The 17,195-nt window shown below is 53.6% G+C and overlaps 1 protein-coding gene across 1 annotated transcript; it reads left to right on the top strand.

The window, feature by feature from the left end:
• The first annotated feature begins 342 nt into the window (after positions 1 to 342).
• On the top strand, positions 343 to 4,679 carry CTR9 (protein required for normal CLN1 and CLN2 G1 cyclin expression). The gene is made up of 2 exons (XM_062882415.1): positions 343 to 3,336; positions 3,393 to 4,679. Exons 1-2 carry the CDS (start codon positions 727 to 729, stop codon positions 4,608 to 4,610), a joined length of 3,828 nt encoding a protein of 1,275 aa, XP_062728456.1. The 5' UTR covers positions 343 to 726; the 3' UTR covers positions 4,611 to 4,679.
• Positions 4,680 to 17,195: the final 12,516 nt, after the last annotated feature.

The raw sequence follows: 17,195 nt of genomic DNA, 5'->3' as shown, positions 1-17,195 counted from the left end.
ACGGATGGCAGGAAAAAGTGCGGTCAATATCTGATGAGAGTTAGAACGAGGTCAACAAAGCTAGCACGGGTGGGTGCAAAACAAAGACTTGTTCATCAGACACAGCGCCGCAGAGATGTCAAAGATAGTGAATGAGTACAGAAGTCAAAAAAAGAAATAAAAAACACAAGTTTAGACCTTTTTCTTGTCCTCGACTTGGAACAGGTGAGGGGGTCGACGATGGTACTTTTGGTGGCAGCCTTGTTGTTCAGGGGTGGTTTTCTCCAAAAGACCCACAGATAGCAGCCAATAGAAATGCCTCGAAAATGCCGGGATCTGCAGCATCTCAAAATCTTTGCATGGGTCAGCCGCCCCAAGCCTTTCAGCCTCATCAACTGCTGCTCGTCTCGTCGTGACGCGACAATCGGCGCTGCCACCGCGAGCTTCCAATTCCACCATCACCCACCTTCAACCAAACCTTGTCGCAACCGACCCTGCGCCGCTCGGATCTTTCCACCATGAGATTTTTCAAATTCCAACTTTAATTCGACCCATCGTAAGCCAGTTGACGATATTTTCTACAACCAATCGATGCAAAACCCAACACCCAACTAGCCCGTCGATTTTATCAACCAAACGCGCCGCCGATTCGAGGCCATCAACAATCGACCCGCAGCACCTCGGCTTCTATCATTCGAAGTCCACCAGTGAACACTCGAGTTCTGCGGCGCCATCACGACAGCCAGAATGGCTTCAACCTACGCCAATGGCTCCCTCAATGGGGCCGCCAACGGACTGGCTACCCATGCCCCTACAAGCAGGCGCTTTGCCGACATCCCTCAAACAATCGATATTCCCGTACAAGACTCGACCCAAGACCAAGATGAGGACCCCCAGGCTGTCGAAGTAAATCTCGAAGAGCTCGCCGATGACCCGACCGAACTGTGCACCCTTCTCGAGATGGAGCATGCTGCCCGCACCTACTGGATGACGGTGGCTCTTGCCTATGCCAAGCAGAAAAAGGTCGACTTTGCAATTGAGATACTCAGCCGCGGTGTAGTTGCCATGCAGAGCAATCAGCGCGAAAAACTGACAGTTATCACCTGTCTGTGCTGGATGTACCTGTGGAAGAGCAGAGAGGCCCCAAGAGTCGCCCCCGAGGGCACCGACGCGAGGACGAAGGAGTACTACTTGCAGCAGGCCACGCAGAGCTTGAACGACGCCTCGAGGCTCAACCCCGCTTTCCCACCGCTGTTCTTGGCCCGCGGTGTTCTTCTTCTGCTCAAGGCCTCCCTTCAAAGTCCCAGTCAGGACCCCAACGGTGTCGACGTCCAGAAGAGCGAACATGTGCGCAATGCGCTCAAGTCATTCGAGGAGGCCATCAGGGTGTCGCACGGGAAGAACATGCTGGCCTCGATGGGCAAGGCGCGGGCGCTTTTCTCGCTGGCCAAGTATCAGGAATCACTGGCCGCCTACCAAGATGTCTTGGCCAAGATGCCAGACCTCGTTGACCCAGACCCGCGCATTGGTGTTGGGTGCTGTCTTTGGCAGCTAGGCTACAAGGATGATGCGAAGGGAGCTTGGGAGAGATCACTGGAGATCAGCCCAGATTCCAAGATTGCCAAGATTTTGCTTGGCCTCTACTACCTTGATGCGAGTAGCCAAGTACCAACCAACAGCCCAGAGTTCCTCCGATATTACAAGAAAGCCATGACCGAGTACACCCAAGACTCATTCAAGCGCGACAAGAACCTCCCCTTGACGTGCGCCACTTTCGCCGGTTACTTCCTCGCCCGGAAGCAGTTCCCCAATGTCGACTCCCTTGCTCACAAGGCTATTCAGTACACCGATGTCAACGCTATTGCTAGCGACGGTTGGTACCTTCTTGCTCGAAAGGAGCATTATGAGGGGAATCTGGATAAGGCGAGCGACTATTACAGACGAGCTGATGATGCCAGAGGTGGTGTCGAGCGCGGCTACCTGCCAGCCAAGTTTGGCCTCGCCCAGCTTTCCGTGCTCAGAAATGATCTCGGAGAGGCGAAGTTGCGTCTGGAAAAGATGATTCAACAGTCCAAGAACCTGGAGGCTATGATTCTTCTCGGCACTCTGTATGCCGAGGAGGTATTTGCTAACCAAACAGCGGCCATCAAGGAAGACAAGACTGCCGAGACCAAGAAGGCGCTCACCTACCTCGAGGCGGTCCGGACCGCATGGAAAGACCCCAAGAAGGGCATGCTCCCGGATGCCGCTGTGTTGCTCAATTTGGCGAGGTTGTACGAGACTGAGTTCCCAGATCGTGCCCTACAGTGCCTCCAGCAGGTTGAGCAGTTGGAGATTGATCAAGTGCCAAAGTCCGAGTATCCCGCCGACGCAGAAGACCAGGCCGTGATCCGGTCAGCAATCCGCAAGCACCTTCCTCCTCAGTTGCTCAATAACATTGGCTGCTTTTATTCTCAGGATGGCAAGCACCAGCTCGCCACCGAGTACTTCCAAGCGGCCCTCGACTCCTGCGCCCGCATCAGTAGCCTGAACGACACTGCGGTGGACACCGATGCTCTTCTCACCACCATCTCCTTCAACCTTGGCAGGAGCTACGAGTATGAAGGGGATGTCGATAAGGCTATCGAAACTTACGAGCGCCTTTTGAGCAGGCACAGCAACTACACGGATGCCCGCGCCAGGCTTGCGTACATCAAGCTTCGCAAGAACCCCAACAAGGAGGGTCCCGATGCCGTTGCGAAGCTCTACCAGGACAACCCGTCGGATCTTGAAGTCCGCGCCCTCTATGGTTGGTTCCTCGGCAAGCTCAGTGCCAAAAAGAGACCCGCCAACATCAACGAGGACCCTGAGCACCGCCACTACAAGCACACGCTACAAAACTACGACAAGCACGACCGCTATGCTCTTGTTGGAATGGGCAACTTGCTGTTGGGATCCGCCAGAGAAATGCGCCGCGAGAGCGAACAGGACAGGCAGAAGCGCAGCAGTATGTACAGCCGCGCGGTTGAATTCTTCGACAAGGCCCTGCAGCTCGAGCCTAAGAATGCATACGCAGCTCAGGGTGTTGCCATCGCGTTGGTTGAGGACAAGAAGGATGCCAAGACTGCGTTGCAGGCGTTCCTCAAGGTGAAAGAGACAGTTCAGGATGCCCACGTCTTCGTCAATCTCGGGCACATTTACACCGAACTTGGGCAGTTTAGCAAAGCGATTGAGAGTTACGAGATTGCGCTTAGCAAGGAGGGCAAGGCGAACGATGCGGGCATCTTGTCCTGCTTGGGAAGGACTTGGTTGAACAAGGCGAGGACGGATAAGAAGTTTATTGAGCATTACAAGATGGCGTTGGAGTACGCTCAGAAGGTATGTTTGCTTACCCTTTTTGTTATCTGTTGACTGGATGCTGACCGCAAAACCAGGCCCTCAAGGTCGCCCCTGAGCAAGCCCACTTTAAGTTCAACGTTGCTTATGTTCAGATCATGCTCGCCGACACCCTCCGGCAATTCGCCTCCCAAGACCGCAACTCCTTCCAGCTCGAGCAAGCAGCTGAGGGTCTGGAACAAGCGATCAAGACGCTCGATGAGATCGCTGCCGGACCTAACCCCCCCTATCCCAAGCACGATATTGAGCAGAGAGCCAACATGGCGCGCAACACTGTGCGCAACCAACTCAACCGTGCCCTCCAAGCGCAGAAGGAGTACGAAGCTAAGAACAAGGAAAAGCGTGACGCCGCCATCCAGCAGCGCCAGGCCGAGCTCCGTCGCAAGGAGGAGGAGAGGAGGAAGGCCGAGGAAGCGGAGAGGCTTAGGCAGGAGAAGATCAGGAAGGAGCGTGAGGAGATTGCGGCAAGGGATAGGATTTTGGCGGAGCAGAGGGCGGAGGAGGAGAAGGCCAGGATGGAGGCCGAGTTGACTACTGATAGTGAGACTGGAGAGAAAGTCAAGAGGAAAAAGAGGTCTGGCGGTGGAGGCGGGGAGAGGGCGAGGAGGGAGAGGTCTGGGGAGCCGTCGACGCAGAGGCCCAGGAAGGGGAGGGCGGAGAAGAAGAAAAAGGGGTCGAGGAGGAGGGATGAGACGGGGGATGAGGAGAGCGATGCTGGTGAGGGTGGGGGGAGGGCGCCACCGAAGAAGAGGGTCAGGCTGGCCAGTAGGAAGGAGGCGGAGAAGGGTGGGAAGTATAAGAGTGCGGAGATTGTGGTGGACTCGTCTGATGAGGGAGGGGGGGGCTATAACGGGGAGGAGGATCCGCTTGAGAGGACGGAGAGGAAGATGGACCGGAATTCGAAGCGCTCGTCGAGGTCTGAGGACCGGTCTTCGGGTACTGAGGATGAGGAGGATACTTATAGGAGGGGGGCGAATACGAGGCGGCAGAGGAGTGAGGGGAGTGAGGATGAGGGAGATAGGATGGCGGTTGATCGAGAGAGTAGTCCCCAGATTAGAGATGATGATGAGGAGGAGGAGACGGTTACGAGACGGCAGGCGAAGAGGAGCAGGCGGGCTGGCCGGGTGGTGGATAGTGATGAGGAGGAAGATGATGAGGGGGGTGCTGGTGAGGGAGGGGGTGAGAAGGAGGAGGAGCAGCGTGAGGATAAGGCGGATGTCAGCATGGCTGATGCCGGTGATGATGATGAGGAGTGAGCATATTTTGCGCCATGAGCTATTTGCTTGTGTTGGGATAGTAAAATCAGGAGAAAGGGAAAACAGGTGGTGGGGGGGAAGAAGGGCATGTTAGATAAGATAGCGAGACTGTATATTTTTGTGGTAATACATTTCTGTCTTTTAATCTGGCTGAGCAGGAGGTGCAGATGCTAGTTTGGGGAGTTGGTGATGTGTGGCATGGTGTTTGTTTACTTTCGCCTGTGTCACTATAACCCCTTTTTGTGCCCACTTGACAAACCCTTTTTTACTTTCCGCTGCTTGATCAATGTGATTGTTTACGAGCAATTCAATCTCAAAAAGTCAATTCCCTGACGGATGCTTCATCCTATGCAGCAGAAACACCCAACCCAAAGCCCAACGCCTCCATGATATCTCACATCTCAACCACGACCTTTTTACCCAACTTCTTGGCATGTGTCAAAGCCAACCCAAAAAAGCCAGGGTACGTTATATGTAGGCTGTATGCGCGGTCTAGTCAATAGCAAGCATCGTGCCGAACGTTGCTGCACAATGCTTGCCACAGAAGAGCAATCAAACCTGCAACCTGCAAGCCTCATCCTGCCACTCCCGAAGGACTATTGATTCCACGCTTTTGAGTACAACTATACGACGAATATGTATCCGGCCCGTGGTCGCCCACTTACCGTAGGCCGTAACGATGATCTCAGTGGTAAATTCCAGTCGCCAGCTCATTGTGAGGCGTGCGCGAAGAGACCACCACGTCACGGACAGTGCGAGGAATGATAAGTGTACAGAACAAGGTCACGAAGAAAAGGCAACACGCCATGAGCTGACATTTGCAGCTTGAAAGCATGCTGACAGGGCCATGACAAGATGCGAGTCCGAACTGCAGCTGTTATTCGGCGACAAAGAGGAGAGACGGCGATGTCTTGCTGATGTCAATGTCGACAAAATACCAACGAGCCCTCGGCACACACAACACACATACAAGACATACATAACCCCATCGTTCTAACCAGATTCCATCAAGAAGAAGAAAAATGCATCTTGGTAAAAAAGCAAAATCTAAACAGAAACAGGAAAGTGCACGCGATATAGGTCCGCCCTTGCACCGACCGGTGAGATGAAAGGTGAGGTGAACACTACTACTACCCCGAGCCGGAACGCGAGAGACCGAGACAGGAGATGATACCGACGAACTGGCCGAGACACAACAAACACAGTACAATACCCATATTTCATTGTTGTGACAGTAAAGAACCAACCCATACCACGATCCCTTCCAGATGACTCGGTCAATCTGTTTGGTTGATCATCGTAGCTTTCTTGCTCACGGCTCGCCACCACCACCATCACCACCACCACCACCATTGCTTCCTTCCCCTTTCACTTCTCCTCGCAGGAAACGACAGGGAACATGGCAGCAACTACCCATCAACTAAGGCAGGCAGGATGATCCTGCAAGCACACTCTTTGGACGCCTTTCCCCGGACTCTAGCGACCTGTCCACGTCTTCTGACACATTGACATGGACAGGTTAGTGGCCACTTGACAGGAAGGAGAGATCGTGCTAGCAAAGAACAGGGCAGGGGCCAGACATCGTAGTGAGAGAAAGAGACGTGAATGATGGGAATGTGAATTTGAACATGCCCTCCTCCGGGGGGCGGGACGGACAGAAACCCGGTCCAACCAGACCTCTTCCATCACTTCAATCCACCAATCGATCCCCTTCCCCGGCAGGTTTTCGGGGTGGGTTGCGCTAGCCACCCCGGCCTGAACAAGCTCTGAAAGTAGGTAGGGAAGGAATGTGGCTTTGAACTTGTGCTTAAAGCCTTGTCACTGACAGGAGGAGGCATACGAATACACTCGTCCAAAATCCGCCATTCACAAAACCAAGGAAGACGAGGGAAATAAGGACCTCAATTTCACCGCTCCCATACCTACCAAAGTAGGCAGGCAGGTCCTGAACAAAAAGCGAGCCAGACCCAAACGACCCGAACCAATGGCTGATACAACCCCTTCATATATCGATACCGTCGTAGACAAGATAAATTCTCCGCGAGTGACGACGGTATTGCCGAGAGCCAAGCTGGTTAAGGTACAATCACTTCAACTGCCATGCACAAATCAGTGTACGCGTTTTCTTGCCAAGGGCCAACTCTACCTTGGACAAACAATAACAACTCGACAACCACCTCCCAAGAACGCAACCCTGGCGGCTCCGAACAGCCGGACGTAACGGTCCTTCTTGCTGTTTTATCCTCGCGAACCCGGTTTTCGAGGTCTTGGGCAGTGGGCACACGTCGCTTGGTGCTGGTGCTCGGCTGTCAACTCCGCAATATATGAGAGACAAGCCGCCGGCGCGCCAGCTAGTCCAACCGGCTCAATATCAAACCGCCATGTTAGCACATGCTGTCAGTGTCAGCTGTGTATAAGCGGCGGTAGCAACCGATGCATCTTGAACAAAGTGAGCGGTTTCTTTCTCCCATGCCATGCCACCAACCCATCCGGACACATATTGCCTTACCATGCTTGCAAAATCTTGGCTTTGCCGTCAGTGATGTACTGTAACGATATGAAGAGAAGGGAGACCCGGACTATATCCCGACTCGTGTTATACCCCCCAAACGAGATCGGTCTTTTTGCCATCTTTTGTTGTTCTACACACACACACACACACCTCGCATTTACCGGTACCGGTATTTCGTTTCCCAACCGCCATCAGCAACCGGCGGCACTCCCTACTCGCTAAACCACTTACCACACAGGGCAATGATGCCGCCGCCGCCGAGAGACTCAACACTGAGCGGGATGGATTTAATATACCGTTTCCTGGTTCGGTTCGACACATTTTCCTTCTCTCTTTCCTTCTTTCTTGTCGTTGCCAACTCGCTATCCCTTGGATTGGATTGTTTTCGATCCAAGAGTTCTCTCCACCGGCCTCCCCATCACATCGATATGTAATAACCCCCAGCGTGATGCACTTTTGCCCAGCCCCTAAAAGCCCACCTGGCGCAGCCTCGACCGTTCTCTCGCACGCCTCGTCTTTTCCCTTTCAACCTATCAAACATCCCTGGAGCAAAACCCCGATCGATTGGTGCATACACCACGCCTTCTATCGGGGGGGATGGTCGCGCGCCATCCCGCTGCCAATGTAAACCAGCAGGCATACCATGGCGTCATGCAACTCTCTCCCCCACCGGTATTCACAAACTTTCCCCCATTCCCAGTGGGAAACAGTGAACATTTCTGGCAGCGGTCCAGTTAAAGTTACAACCTGCACACTAGCGCATTCCTTCCTAGTCTTGGCGTTCCCGATTCCCACCCCCCTACTGCACGAGGAAGGGGAGTTCGCACTGTTCCATGATCGAGAATTGCTTCTTTCCCATCCTCCAACCCTAAGCAAATTCCTCCATCCTAACCCTGAAACAGTCAATCCTGGCAATCCTGCCACCCCTCATCCAAGATTGGCCAAAACCAAGGCAAACAGAAGAAAAAAGCAATGAAAATCAACGGGAAGAAACGTTTCTTGTCTCTCGCTCGCAAGATCCAATCACTCTCAAGGTGATCTTGTCACATTTTACTTGTTTCCCTCATGCCTTGTTGGTGTGCATCAATAAAAATGAGGAAAACAAAACAAAAACCACACTGCCGACGATGGTAGTCACAGTGTGCAATGCCACGATAATGCCTTAGCCCCCAGAATGCATAGAACAAATATTTTTGATCAGGGGTCCTTCCATGAATTTGACACTTCCAACCCATCAACTCCCCCGCGTACCGTACCTATATCACTCGGTGTGATAAGCCTCCCTGAATCAAGGCCACACCTCGCCTCCCCTTCCTCCCGAACCCCCACTCAGAACCTTTCTCGACTCCTTCTCCTCCATCAAGCATCAACATCTTTCTCGAACCGAACCCCCCCCAACTGCAACCCAACCCACCAACCGGCATTCATACAACAAACCCGCGAACCGGACGAACGACAACAACGGAGAGAGAGAGAGCGGACCAAAAACCCCAAATCAAGCAGGCAATCTGGAGCCAAGGACCGCTCAAACCACAGACACCCCCTACATAGATCTTGGTTCATCAATTTTGTGCATGTGTTTTTGACAGGTCGGTTCCTCCGCACACACACGCATGGACCAAGCAACACTAAAACATCAACACCCCCGAACCGAACATGTCAAAGCCGCCGCCGCCGCCGAAAAACCCCTTGTACCATACCGTCCTATAAACCCCCCTCACCCCCCAGTAAAACCCACAGACACCTCCGTCATGTCATCCCTTCTGTCCCCTTCGCTTGGAACAATACACACATGCCATGCCATCATCATCATCACCCGTCCAGCCGTCGTTTGGCAGCTTGACGATTGCACGTTTCATACCAGGGATGTTGTGGGGATCGCATGTCGAAACACACCCCCAAAAAATGACACGGCGAGCTTATTACCCAAACCAGACCTTCCCTCCGTGTATGTATGTATATCCCCCCGCCTCGCCACCCCAGAACCACCACCGCCGCCGCCAAAAAAGACCGTTGTGACCCCCTTCTGTGCATTATACGTCCCATAATCATAAGCATAAGCATAACCATAACCATAACCACCACAACAAACCCGTCATGCCATCTCATCCTCATCACCACCAAGCGTAGCATTTCCCAACGTACTGTGTAACAAAACAGTTCTCCCACTACAGTCCCTCCCCCACCCCTCTAAAGAAAAAACCCCCGACGCTGCTACCATCCCTATAAAATTTCATTATATTTCGTGCACCACAGAGATTATATGTCCTGCGTATCCGTAGCAGCAACATTTCTACTACACTACTACCCCCATATCTCCCCCTGCGCGCGCAAAAATTCGGAATGACAACCTACTCCCAATCCGTACTATACTGTACCGTATATACATACGAATAAGACGATACCCTCCATAAAAACAAAAAAAAAAAAAAAAAAGGCAGGGAAACCCACTCCCCGGAACTCTCGGCGTTGAAAAAGGGATTCAACTCACCAGTCAAAACCCCGTACTCCGAGCGAGAGAGAAATCGATCAACCCATGATTCGAGCACCTTACGCCAAAAATCGGTTGGGGCGGAGGACAGAGCAGAAAAAGGCAAGTGCGAAAGAGTCATGGTGATCCCGACGAAAGCAACAAAATTCCACCGCCAACAAAACCCAGACGCCATCCATCCTCGAATCTGGAACCAGTAATAATAAATTTGTTGAAAAGCCGAGCTCACATCTCACCCTCCCACACGCGAACGATCGAATGAACGAACGAACGAACATGCCGAGCATGTGCCAAACTACCCGCTTCGGTGGAGTCCTTCTCTCTCTCTCTCTCTTTCTCTCTCTCATCTTGCCGCTCACACGTGAAAGCCCCCCCTCCCCCATCAACCGAAGTGTGTGGAGAAAAAGAAAAAATTACCAAGAAAGCCGAGAGTTGCCCTGTCTGTTTCCCCTCCTTTTTTTCTTTTGCTGCTACAACGGTCAAAAACCACCCCCCACTCTAAAAGCATGCCGGCGGCGGCGTCAGGGGTAGGGACCAACCGCTTGGCGACTGTCAAACTTGACAGCTTTCTTTGCTGCTGTCAAAAGTGTCATGCTCAACTTTTGCGGAGTCAACACCCCCCCCCCCCCATTCCTACCTTCTCCACAAACAAGCTTGTGATATGAGGAGAAACAATTCCCTTGGCCCAGAATTTAAACTTGTTCTAGCATAGGACACTAGAAAAGGTCCCGCATGTCCCCGTGAGGCCCGCCTGACAAATCGATGCTTTCTTGTCCCGACTTGGAAGGAGGAATGATGAATGGTGGATGACCTACTATCTACCTCGTGGTGAGCCAGCCACGACTCGAGCCACCACCTACCACCGTTGGGTTTTCTCTTTTCCTTTCCCACTCGGAAGGACCTCGGTCAACGGCCGCCCGGCGGTCCTTCTCTTGGTTCCGCGGTTGATGAGCAGCAAGGGGTAACGGAAGGAGAGACCAAGCAAGAAGAGGAGGTCATATCGTCACCACCAGCGTCGTAGCCGAGATCTTGCTGATCCTCCCCCAACCTTCAAGCATGTGTTACTGTGTGTACAGTAAGATAAAAAAAGAAAAAAACAAAGCCCACCTCGCTCGCTAAACTGCCTATGTATTCGGACTGGCGTGTTCTCACAACAACCTTTCTTTTCGTTGCAGTCTCCCGCGCCTATCTCGTGGTCGTATAATGGGCATGGGGCGGCCAGCCGGAGTGTACCGCCGTCGCTCCGGATCCGTCGTCGTGTGCATCTTCCGGCTTGGGCTCTTGCTTCCCTTTCTCAACCCCCCCCGAAAGTTTAATACAAAAAGACGGGGCCATCAATATGGAAAGCTGCAGTCCGCAGCGAACGCAGAAGAAAAAAAGAGCGGCGCCTTGTTGCTGACGCAAGCCAGGTATGCCATTTTCGCCGCCCAGGAAATCCTCCAAGGATGCTGCATCTTCGGGATGCCATCGAACCATGACCTCCACTTGTCCTTCCGAACAAGGCATCATACACACAGAACCCTGTCCCTTCGGGGACCGGGGTTGAGCTAATGTAGTCAGGGCTTTTTGCGGAGAACATCAGACGACAGTGACGGAGGAGCTGCACTGTTTTGAGCAGGTCTTCCCAAATGCCGCACCCAAATTTCATTATCAGGGGGCCCCTATCTTGTGTTATCGCCGAATTTTATTTTGCCTTCCAAATCTTCCCGAATCCCGTTCCCGCATGTATCAGGAGCAAGGAAGCTGTTGACAGGGACCTGTTAGACAAGAAGAAAAGTGTGGTGCTGCCCTCACCAGTCCACGTGTCCGTCCGAGGGACGATCCTTTTGTGGAAGACACGCAGAACGATGACTCTCGGCAAACTCCGTCCTATACTGGCTTGTTGATATTCACCACCGAAGACAAGCTGACAACCGCTTCACCGCCCGTTCAAGTCACCCTCATGAACAATAACGGCATCGACGGGTTTTTCTCGAGTCCTCCCGCAAGGCTCGGCTGGACCGGTTGGCATAGCTTTCTCCTCGACACGGCCGTAGCTCTGGTGCGGCAGTTGGCAGTCCTTGGCAGTCCCTGTACATGTCAGATATATTAATTAACAGTCCGCGCTGCCTGCGCTGCGCTTCCTGCAGGAACCATCTCCAAGGCAGGCGGGCGAGGATAGCCAACAGACTGGCTCAGGCAGCGCTTTTCCAGACTTTGGCCAGGTACCAGATATCAACGAGTCATCCTTTCACCTAGGACGCTTTCCCTCCAGCTGAAAGACAAAAAGGCATCGGTGGCGGCGGAATCCTGCTCGGAATAGAGGTCGTGTAGCATCGTATGGACTCGTGGGGTTGGACAAGAAGGCAGCAAAAAAAAAAAAAGGAGACGAGCTTATTAACGGGCGGCTGAGAAGAGCATGATAGATAGAGAATGCCTGAATAATATTTCACCGACTCGGTCCCGCGTTCCAGCACCGTGGGCAACGTGTCAAGCAAGCGCATTGTGTACCGGCAAGACCAGCGACGAAAATTGCTTGGCCACGGTACGGGATGGGAGTTTCGGACTCAGCTCCTGTCTCCTTTTTCTTTTGGCCGTGACCACGGCGGCGGTGACATTTGTGGCATGGCGGAAGAGAGTGTCGCATGTTTTGTGCGACTTGATCCCACAACCGCTTCTCTCGTCCTATCGAAGGCCTCTGTAGCTACCCGTCGGTGGCCGGCGAACGGCTGATGTCATGATATGTTGGGTGAGGTTGGAAAGAGCCTGGGGGACGGAGCACTATGCCGTCTGAGCCTTGCCCCAGGGTTGAGCCGCGGGGGGCACTAGACGGCAAGATTTCCCGCAACACCGTGAGATCCTTACGGTAGCATAGGGGCGTGCCTGTTTGCTGATTTTGCTGCTCTCATCAATATCCGTAAAGTTGACAACTCGGCCCAAACAAGGATGCATTTGCTGTCCCCACGCCTTGTCATCGGTTTGGCGTGGTAATCAACTGCTATGGTTTCTCCGAACACAGCTGGCCAATGACGGCTGCAGTGGCCCGATCTTGGGAAGCTGAAAAAGATCGATTGTTCGATTAATGCCTTTGGAATAGAGATGCATATGCTGCACCCAGATTCTCAAACCATCGGATGCGCTCCTCCCCGTGACCGGTTCTGATGTCAGTGAGCTTGCTGATGAGAGGATCGCCGAGACTGTCCCGTGTAAATCGTTCTCTGTAACCCCGGTCAGGGTCAATGACAAGCATTGACAGGCCGGGATGTGGGCGCCGGGCCTTATGTATCAATGTCCAGATTTGGCCGGCTCGGGGGTCGGAGCACTACTGGTTGCTGCGGTTGATGATCCGGCAAAGAGAGTCAGGTCTTGCTCACCTTCCGAGCGGGGGTTTCTTGCTGGCTTGTCCGCGTGTCCGCGTTGTCCATCCTGCGCAAAGTGTCATCATCTGTATTATTACACTTGAATTACCGTACCGTACAGAGCGGCACCCCGGTCTGTCTGCGAAATCAGGGGTACCCCTGGTGCGGGCAATGCCCTCCCCAGTTGACTTTTGTTTCCCTAACTCCTCTTGGCGAGCCCCCCTGGGTCAGACATCGCGTCTTTTCCCCTGTCCATTCCAGAAATTGTTGCGCAAGAATCCAGCACCCGCAGTTGCCCGTCACGATGCTGACTGAGCGGCCATAAGATGGGACGAAGCGGGACGCGACCCGGGGGTGACCCGGGGACGACACGGGGACGACATGGTTCGGAATAGCCTCGCGCCTGTCCTAGAAGGGATGGCGCTTGCGAGATTGCCGGGCCCTGGCTGTGTGGTTCGTTCCAAAGACGGTTGCGGAGCATGGTGCTGTCAGGTGACAGACGAAAGGACCTCTCACCAAAAGAGAATGTAAGCCTCGGCGTTGGGCGACAACCGCACACTTTGAGCTGCCCTTTGGGGGTACCGGCAGAAAATAGGCTTACTGTCATACACCTACGAATATGTACGTCACCGAACGAGGAAACACCAGTTGCCTCTCTGTCAATAATGTTGGGCAGCAAGTCGAATTTCAACCCCTTCGTGTTCGGAGCCTCGATCAACTCGCCAGCTTGCACGACATGGCATGTAATATGTGGCTCTCCTGACCTGTTTCTCGTAAGGTGTCGTTGAAATTTACCAAGCAATGTCGGCCAGAAATTGGAGGCCAGGTCTACTATCTCGACCCATGTAGGCGCTCCATCTGTTGCGCAGAAACATCGTACGTGAAGAGACAGTGGTGAAGCATCAAGGCCGTTTCAATGTTCACCTGCAGCCCAGGAGGAACAGCTTCAGGCGGGATGAACTGGAATCCTGGATTCACACCTGCTACCATGTTGGTGGAGCAACTTCTCGGTTGATTCTAGCCGATCGGAGCGGCAATGGCGGGGTGTTATCGGGATGGTGGTTGGCGGTAGTGGTGGTTGGGGAAGGCTGTTGGTGGTCCAGTCGACTAGGATGGACGACGCTCCGCCCAGAACAGTTGTAGTTCTTCGGGGCGTACAGGACATTTTGTCAGGTATTTGAAGTGACGATGGTCTTGATCGTGCAGCATGTATGTGCTGGCACATTCGGCCTAGCAAATGTCTTGGATGCGAGATCTCCGCGTCTGATGAAGCCGGAAACCTCTATACAGGACACTAGGAGTCAGCAGCCAGAGCCCAGCCAGCTTGTGCCACTACGAATCGCATCTTCCCCGCGTCAGTCCCCAACATCCTGACGGGACACCGATCTGTGTGCAACCCATATTGGTTCGTTGTTGGGTAGTGGGCGGGGGGATTGCCCACGGCGCAGTGGTCTCTTCGGAACTGACGTGCAGCTGGGGGCGGTTGCTGCTTCATATATATGACAAAGCCCTCCCCCTCAGCTGAGGTCACGAGAGACGCCACAGATGCCACTGCTTGACAGAGATCGATCGTCCGCACAATGGCAAATCGAGCCGAGCAGCTGTGGGCAGTCTTGGGGGGTAGATGTGCTGTGGTTTCCGAGGCAGTCGATATTATGAGGATACTCGCTGCCTTTCCCCGTCCGGTCTTGTGCAGCAATCCATTAAACACTTGTGTGATGGCTGGATAGCCCAGAGTATTGGCGCAGGTCTTGATTGGCCCCCAGGTGTCATGTGTGAGTCGGCTGAGCTCCTCACCGCTTGACGTGTAAAACACGAGGATACATAGGTTTCCCACGAGCTGGAGGACAGACGGTTGTACAGGACACTTCCACAGTGACATGGAAGGGCAGGCGGTAGCCTTCTGCCTTCTCTTCCACAGCGCTTGGTTTAAATGTGTTTCACGCACTTTCCCTAACTGTGCACATCTCGAATGTAGCTCCGACGCCCAAGTCATGCAGCTAGTCGAGCCTGGCAGAAGGTTGATATTAATAAGATGTTGAAACGTCAGCAGGCTGGCGCGTCGCCGGTGTGCAATGGTTCCGCAGAGCAAGGTAGCAAGGTCCGTTGCCGTGGTTTGTCCGTCACCAGTTGATGAAAGTGCTCGTCGATCCGGTGCCAGAGAGACGGCGATGAAGACGGCGAAGGACTGCACGCAATTGCCGGGACGGATGGGCAATCCGGAGGGCCGTGTGCTGATGTCTGGATGTTGGCTTTGCACTCGGGGACCTGACCAGAGAACTTCCTAGTTTGGTTTGACAGATCTGAGGGGACCAATCGCAATCTAGATCAGAGCCCGGCAATTAGTTTCATGACCGTTGCTGACCCCCACAGGCTCACCGAGCAGCCAATCGCCAGGTTCCGATGGCATACATGGCCAGGGTGTCTCACAATCTCACCTTAATTGATCGAACTGGTGCCCGAACGCCTTGCCAAATCTGTAATCAACACAACCTCTACTTGGCATGTGTCGACAACGACGCTTTTCATGAACATACATAGACTTTCAGACCAGAGGCATCGACCGCGTCTGATGTGCAGCACGCACAGAGTCGCTGCGTCGCACCACGACGGAAAGGCGGAAGGAAATACAGTTCCCATCCATCGGAGGCTGTTCCGACAGGCTGGGTTGGTAAGATGGATAGGCTTTTGGACTTTGATGGCTTGTGACGATCGGCGCGGAAGATCGGCTGTCCTCGGTCCCCTCTCGTCCAGATAAGCTGCCTGCGGCCCAAGCAGATGGTAGCTGAACCACCTCGTCCCGAAATCTTCATTCGAGGTCCAGAGGATTGGGACCTGCAGGAGGCGTCTCGGTGCCTACAAATAGCGTCAGTTGGCCAATCTCGGCTTGGGGGTTTGTGATATGGCGGATTGCTAGACCTGTCGTTACCGAGCAAAAGCAACAGCCATCCAACAATGTGCCTCCTGGCTGCTGCTATCAAACCATGGCGGGACGGCACTCCCCGCAGATCGTTGGTAGTTGTAGTGTAGTGTACGTGTACGGCATGCTGACCCGGCCGAGACTGGCGTGATCGATGGGGTGAGGAATAAGGTAGGTATGATTATGAAATGTGGGAGGCAAAGGAGGAGGGAACTTTGGAATTTCGATGACGAGCTTCCAGGTTGCCCGCCTGCCTCACCTGCCTGATGGTGGTCCCCCCACTTGAAATGTCAAAAAATCAAGTCAGATCTGGCAGCTACGATCGCATCCCCCCCCACCCCCCCACCCCACTTCCGGCTCTTGCTCAGTGACAGCTCTCGCTCGCCAGGTTTCGCCAGGAACGGGTGGCTTGATAGCCCGTGCTAATATTTGGGCGATGATCTGAATCATGGCGCGGCAAACAGATTACTGATCTGTCATTTGACTTTTGATTATCCCGCTCTAGTTGTAAAGTCGCGGCTGCCGGCGCTTGGCTCTGGCCGGTCAGAAGGGATTCCAGGTCACTGTGCAGAGTGTGCCCTGTGCTCCTAGGGAGCAGTAGTGTAGTGTGGCTGCAGTGGCAGACAGTGTCCAGATGCCAACCAATGCCAGGCCAGTTCACAGCACCAAACTCGGCCTTTTGCGAGCAATTTATCTCCAGTCCGATGCTTTTCGGACTTTTGTCAACCGGGATCGAAATGACAGCAAAAGCAAACTCAACTTCTGGGGATGCAGAAACCACTTGAAATCCACATCACGTCAGCAGTCAGGCAGTCGCCGAATAACAGTCAGGCACCGAGGCACCCACTGAATTTGCTAGCCGCAGCACCAACACCACGCCATGACCTCACACTACGCGGTGCATGGGCTTTCGGAATTGCGGTTCACATTTTACGATTCACATTCCCATGCTCCTAGCTAATCACATCACTTACAGTTGAGTCCAAACAGCACCCAGCGCCGTGGGTGAGCCCGTGAACGGCAAGTTTCACCGTTCCTAGTCAGCTAAGACTGTCGTTTCATTCCACGCCCTCGGGCTGCCCTGCTGCTCTGCTCTGCTCTCATCAATCAGTCGTTGTTCTCCTGCAGGAGACTCGCCGGGCTGGTTCCGCACGTCACCGCCGGCCACGGGCATGGGAGTGTGTTCGTCTCCCGGGTTGTCATTCACCAAAAGAGGCAGGGCTGAGATGGCTGTGGGAGTGTGGTATGTTGTCAAAAAGTGCGCAGGACCCAGCGGAAAGCTACGGCGCTTCCTCCGAGCAGCTCGAACAGGACACAACTCCCG

Source organism: Podospora bellae-mahoneyi, chromosome 7, assembly GCF_035222275.1.
Source record: "Podospora bellae-mahoneyi strain CBS 112042 chromosome 7, whole genome shotgun sequence".
Classification (NCBI taxonomy): domain Eukaryota; kingdom Fungi; phylum Ascomycota; class Sordariomycetes; order Sordariales; family Podosporaceae; genus Podospora; species Podospora bellae-mahoneyi.
Note: the sequence above shows the minus strand (reverse complement) of the source record. Positions and strands in the feature narration are given on the sequence as shown.

What these genes read in the sequence shown, in the direction of transcription:
- CTR9 (XM_062882415.1), top strand. Translation starts at nt 727, where the DNA reads ATGGCTTCAACCTACGCCAATGGCTCCCTCAATGGGGCCGCCAACGGA. An exon ending in CGTTGGAGTACGCTCAGAAG is followed by an intron (nt 3,337 to 3,392) that starts GTATGTTTGCTT and finishes CCGCAAAACCAG; the next exon opens with GCCCTCAAGGTCGCCCCTGA.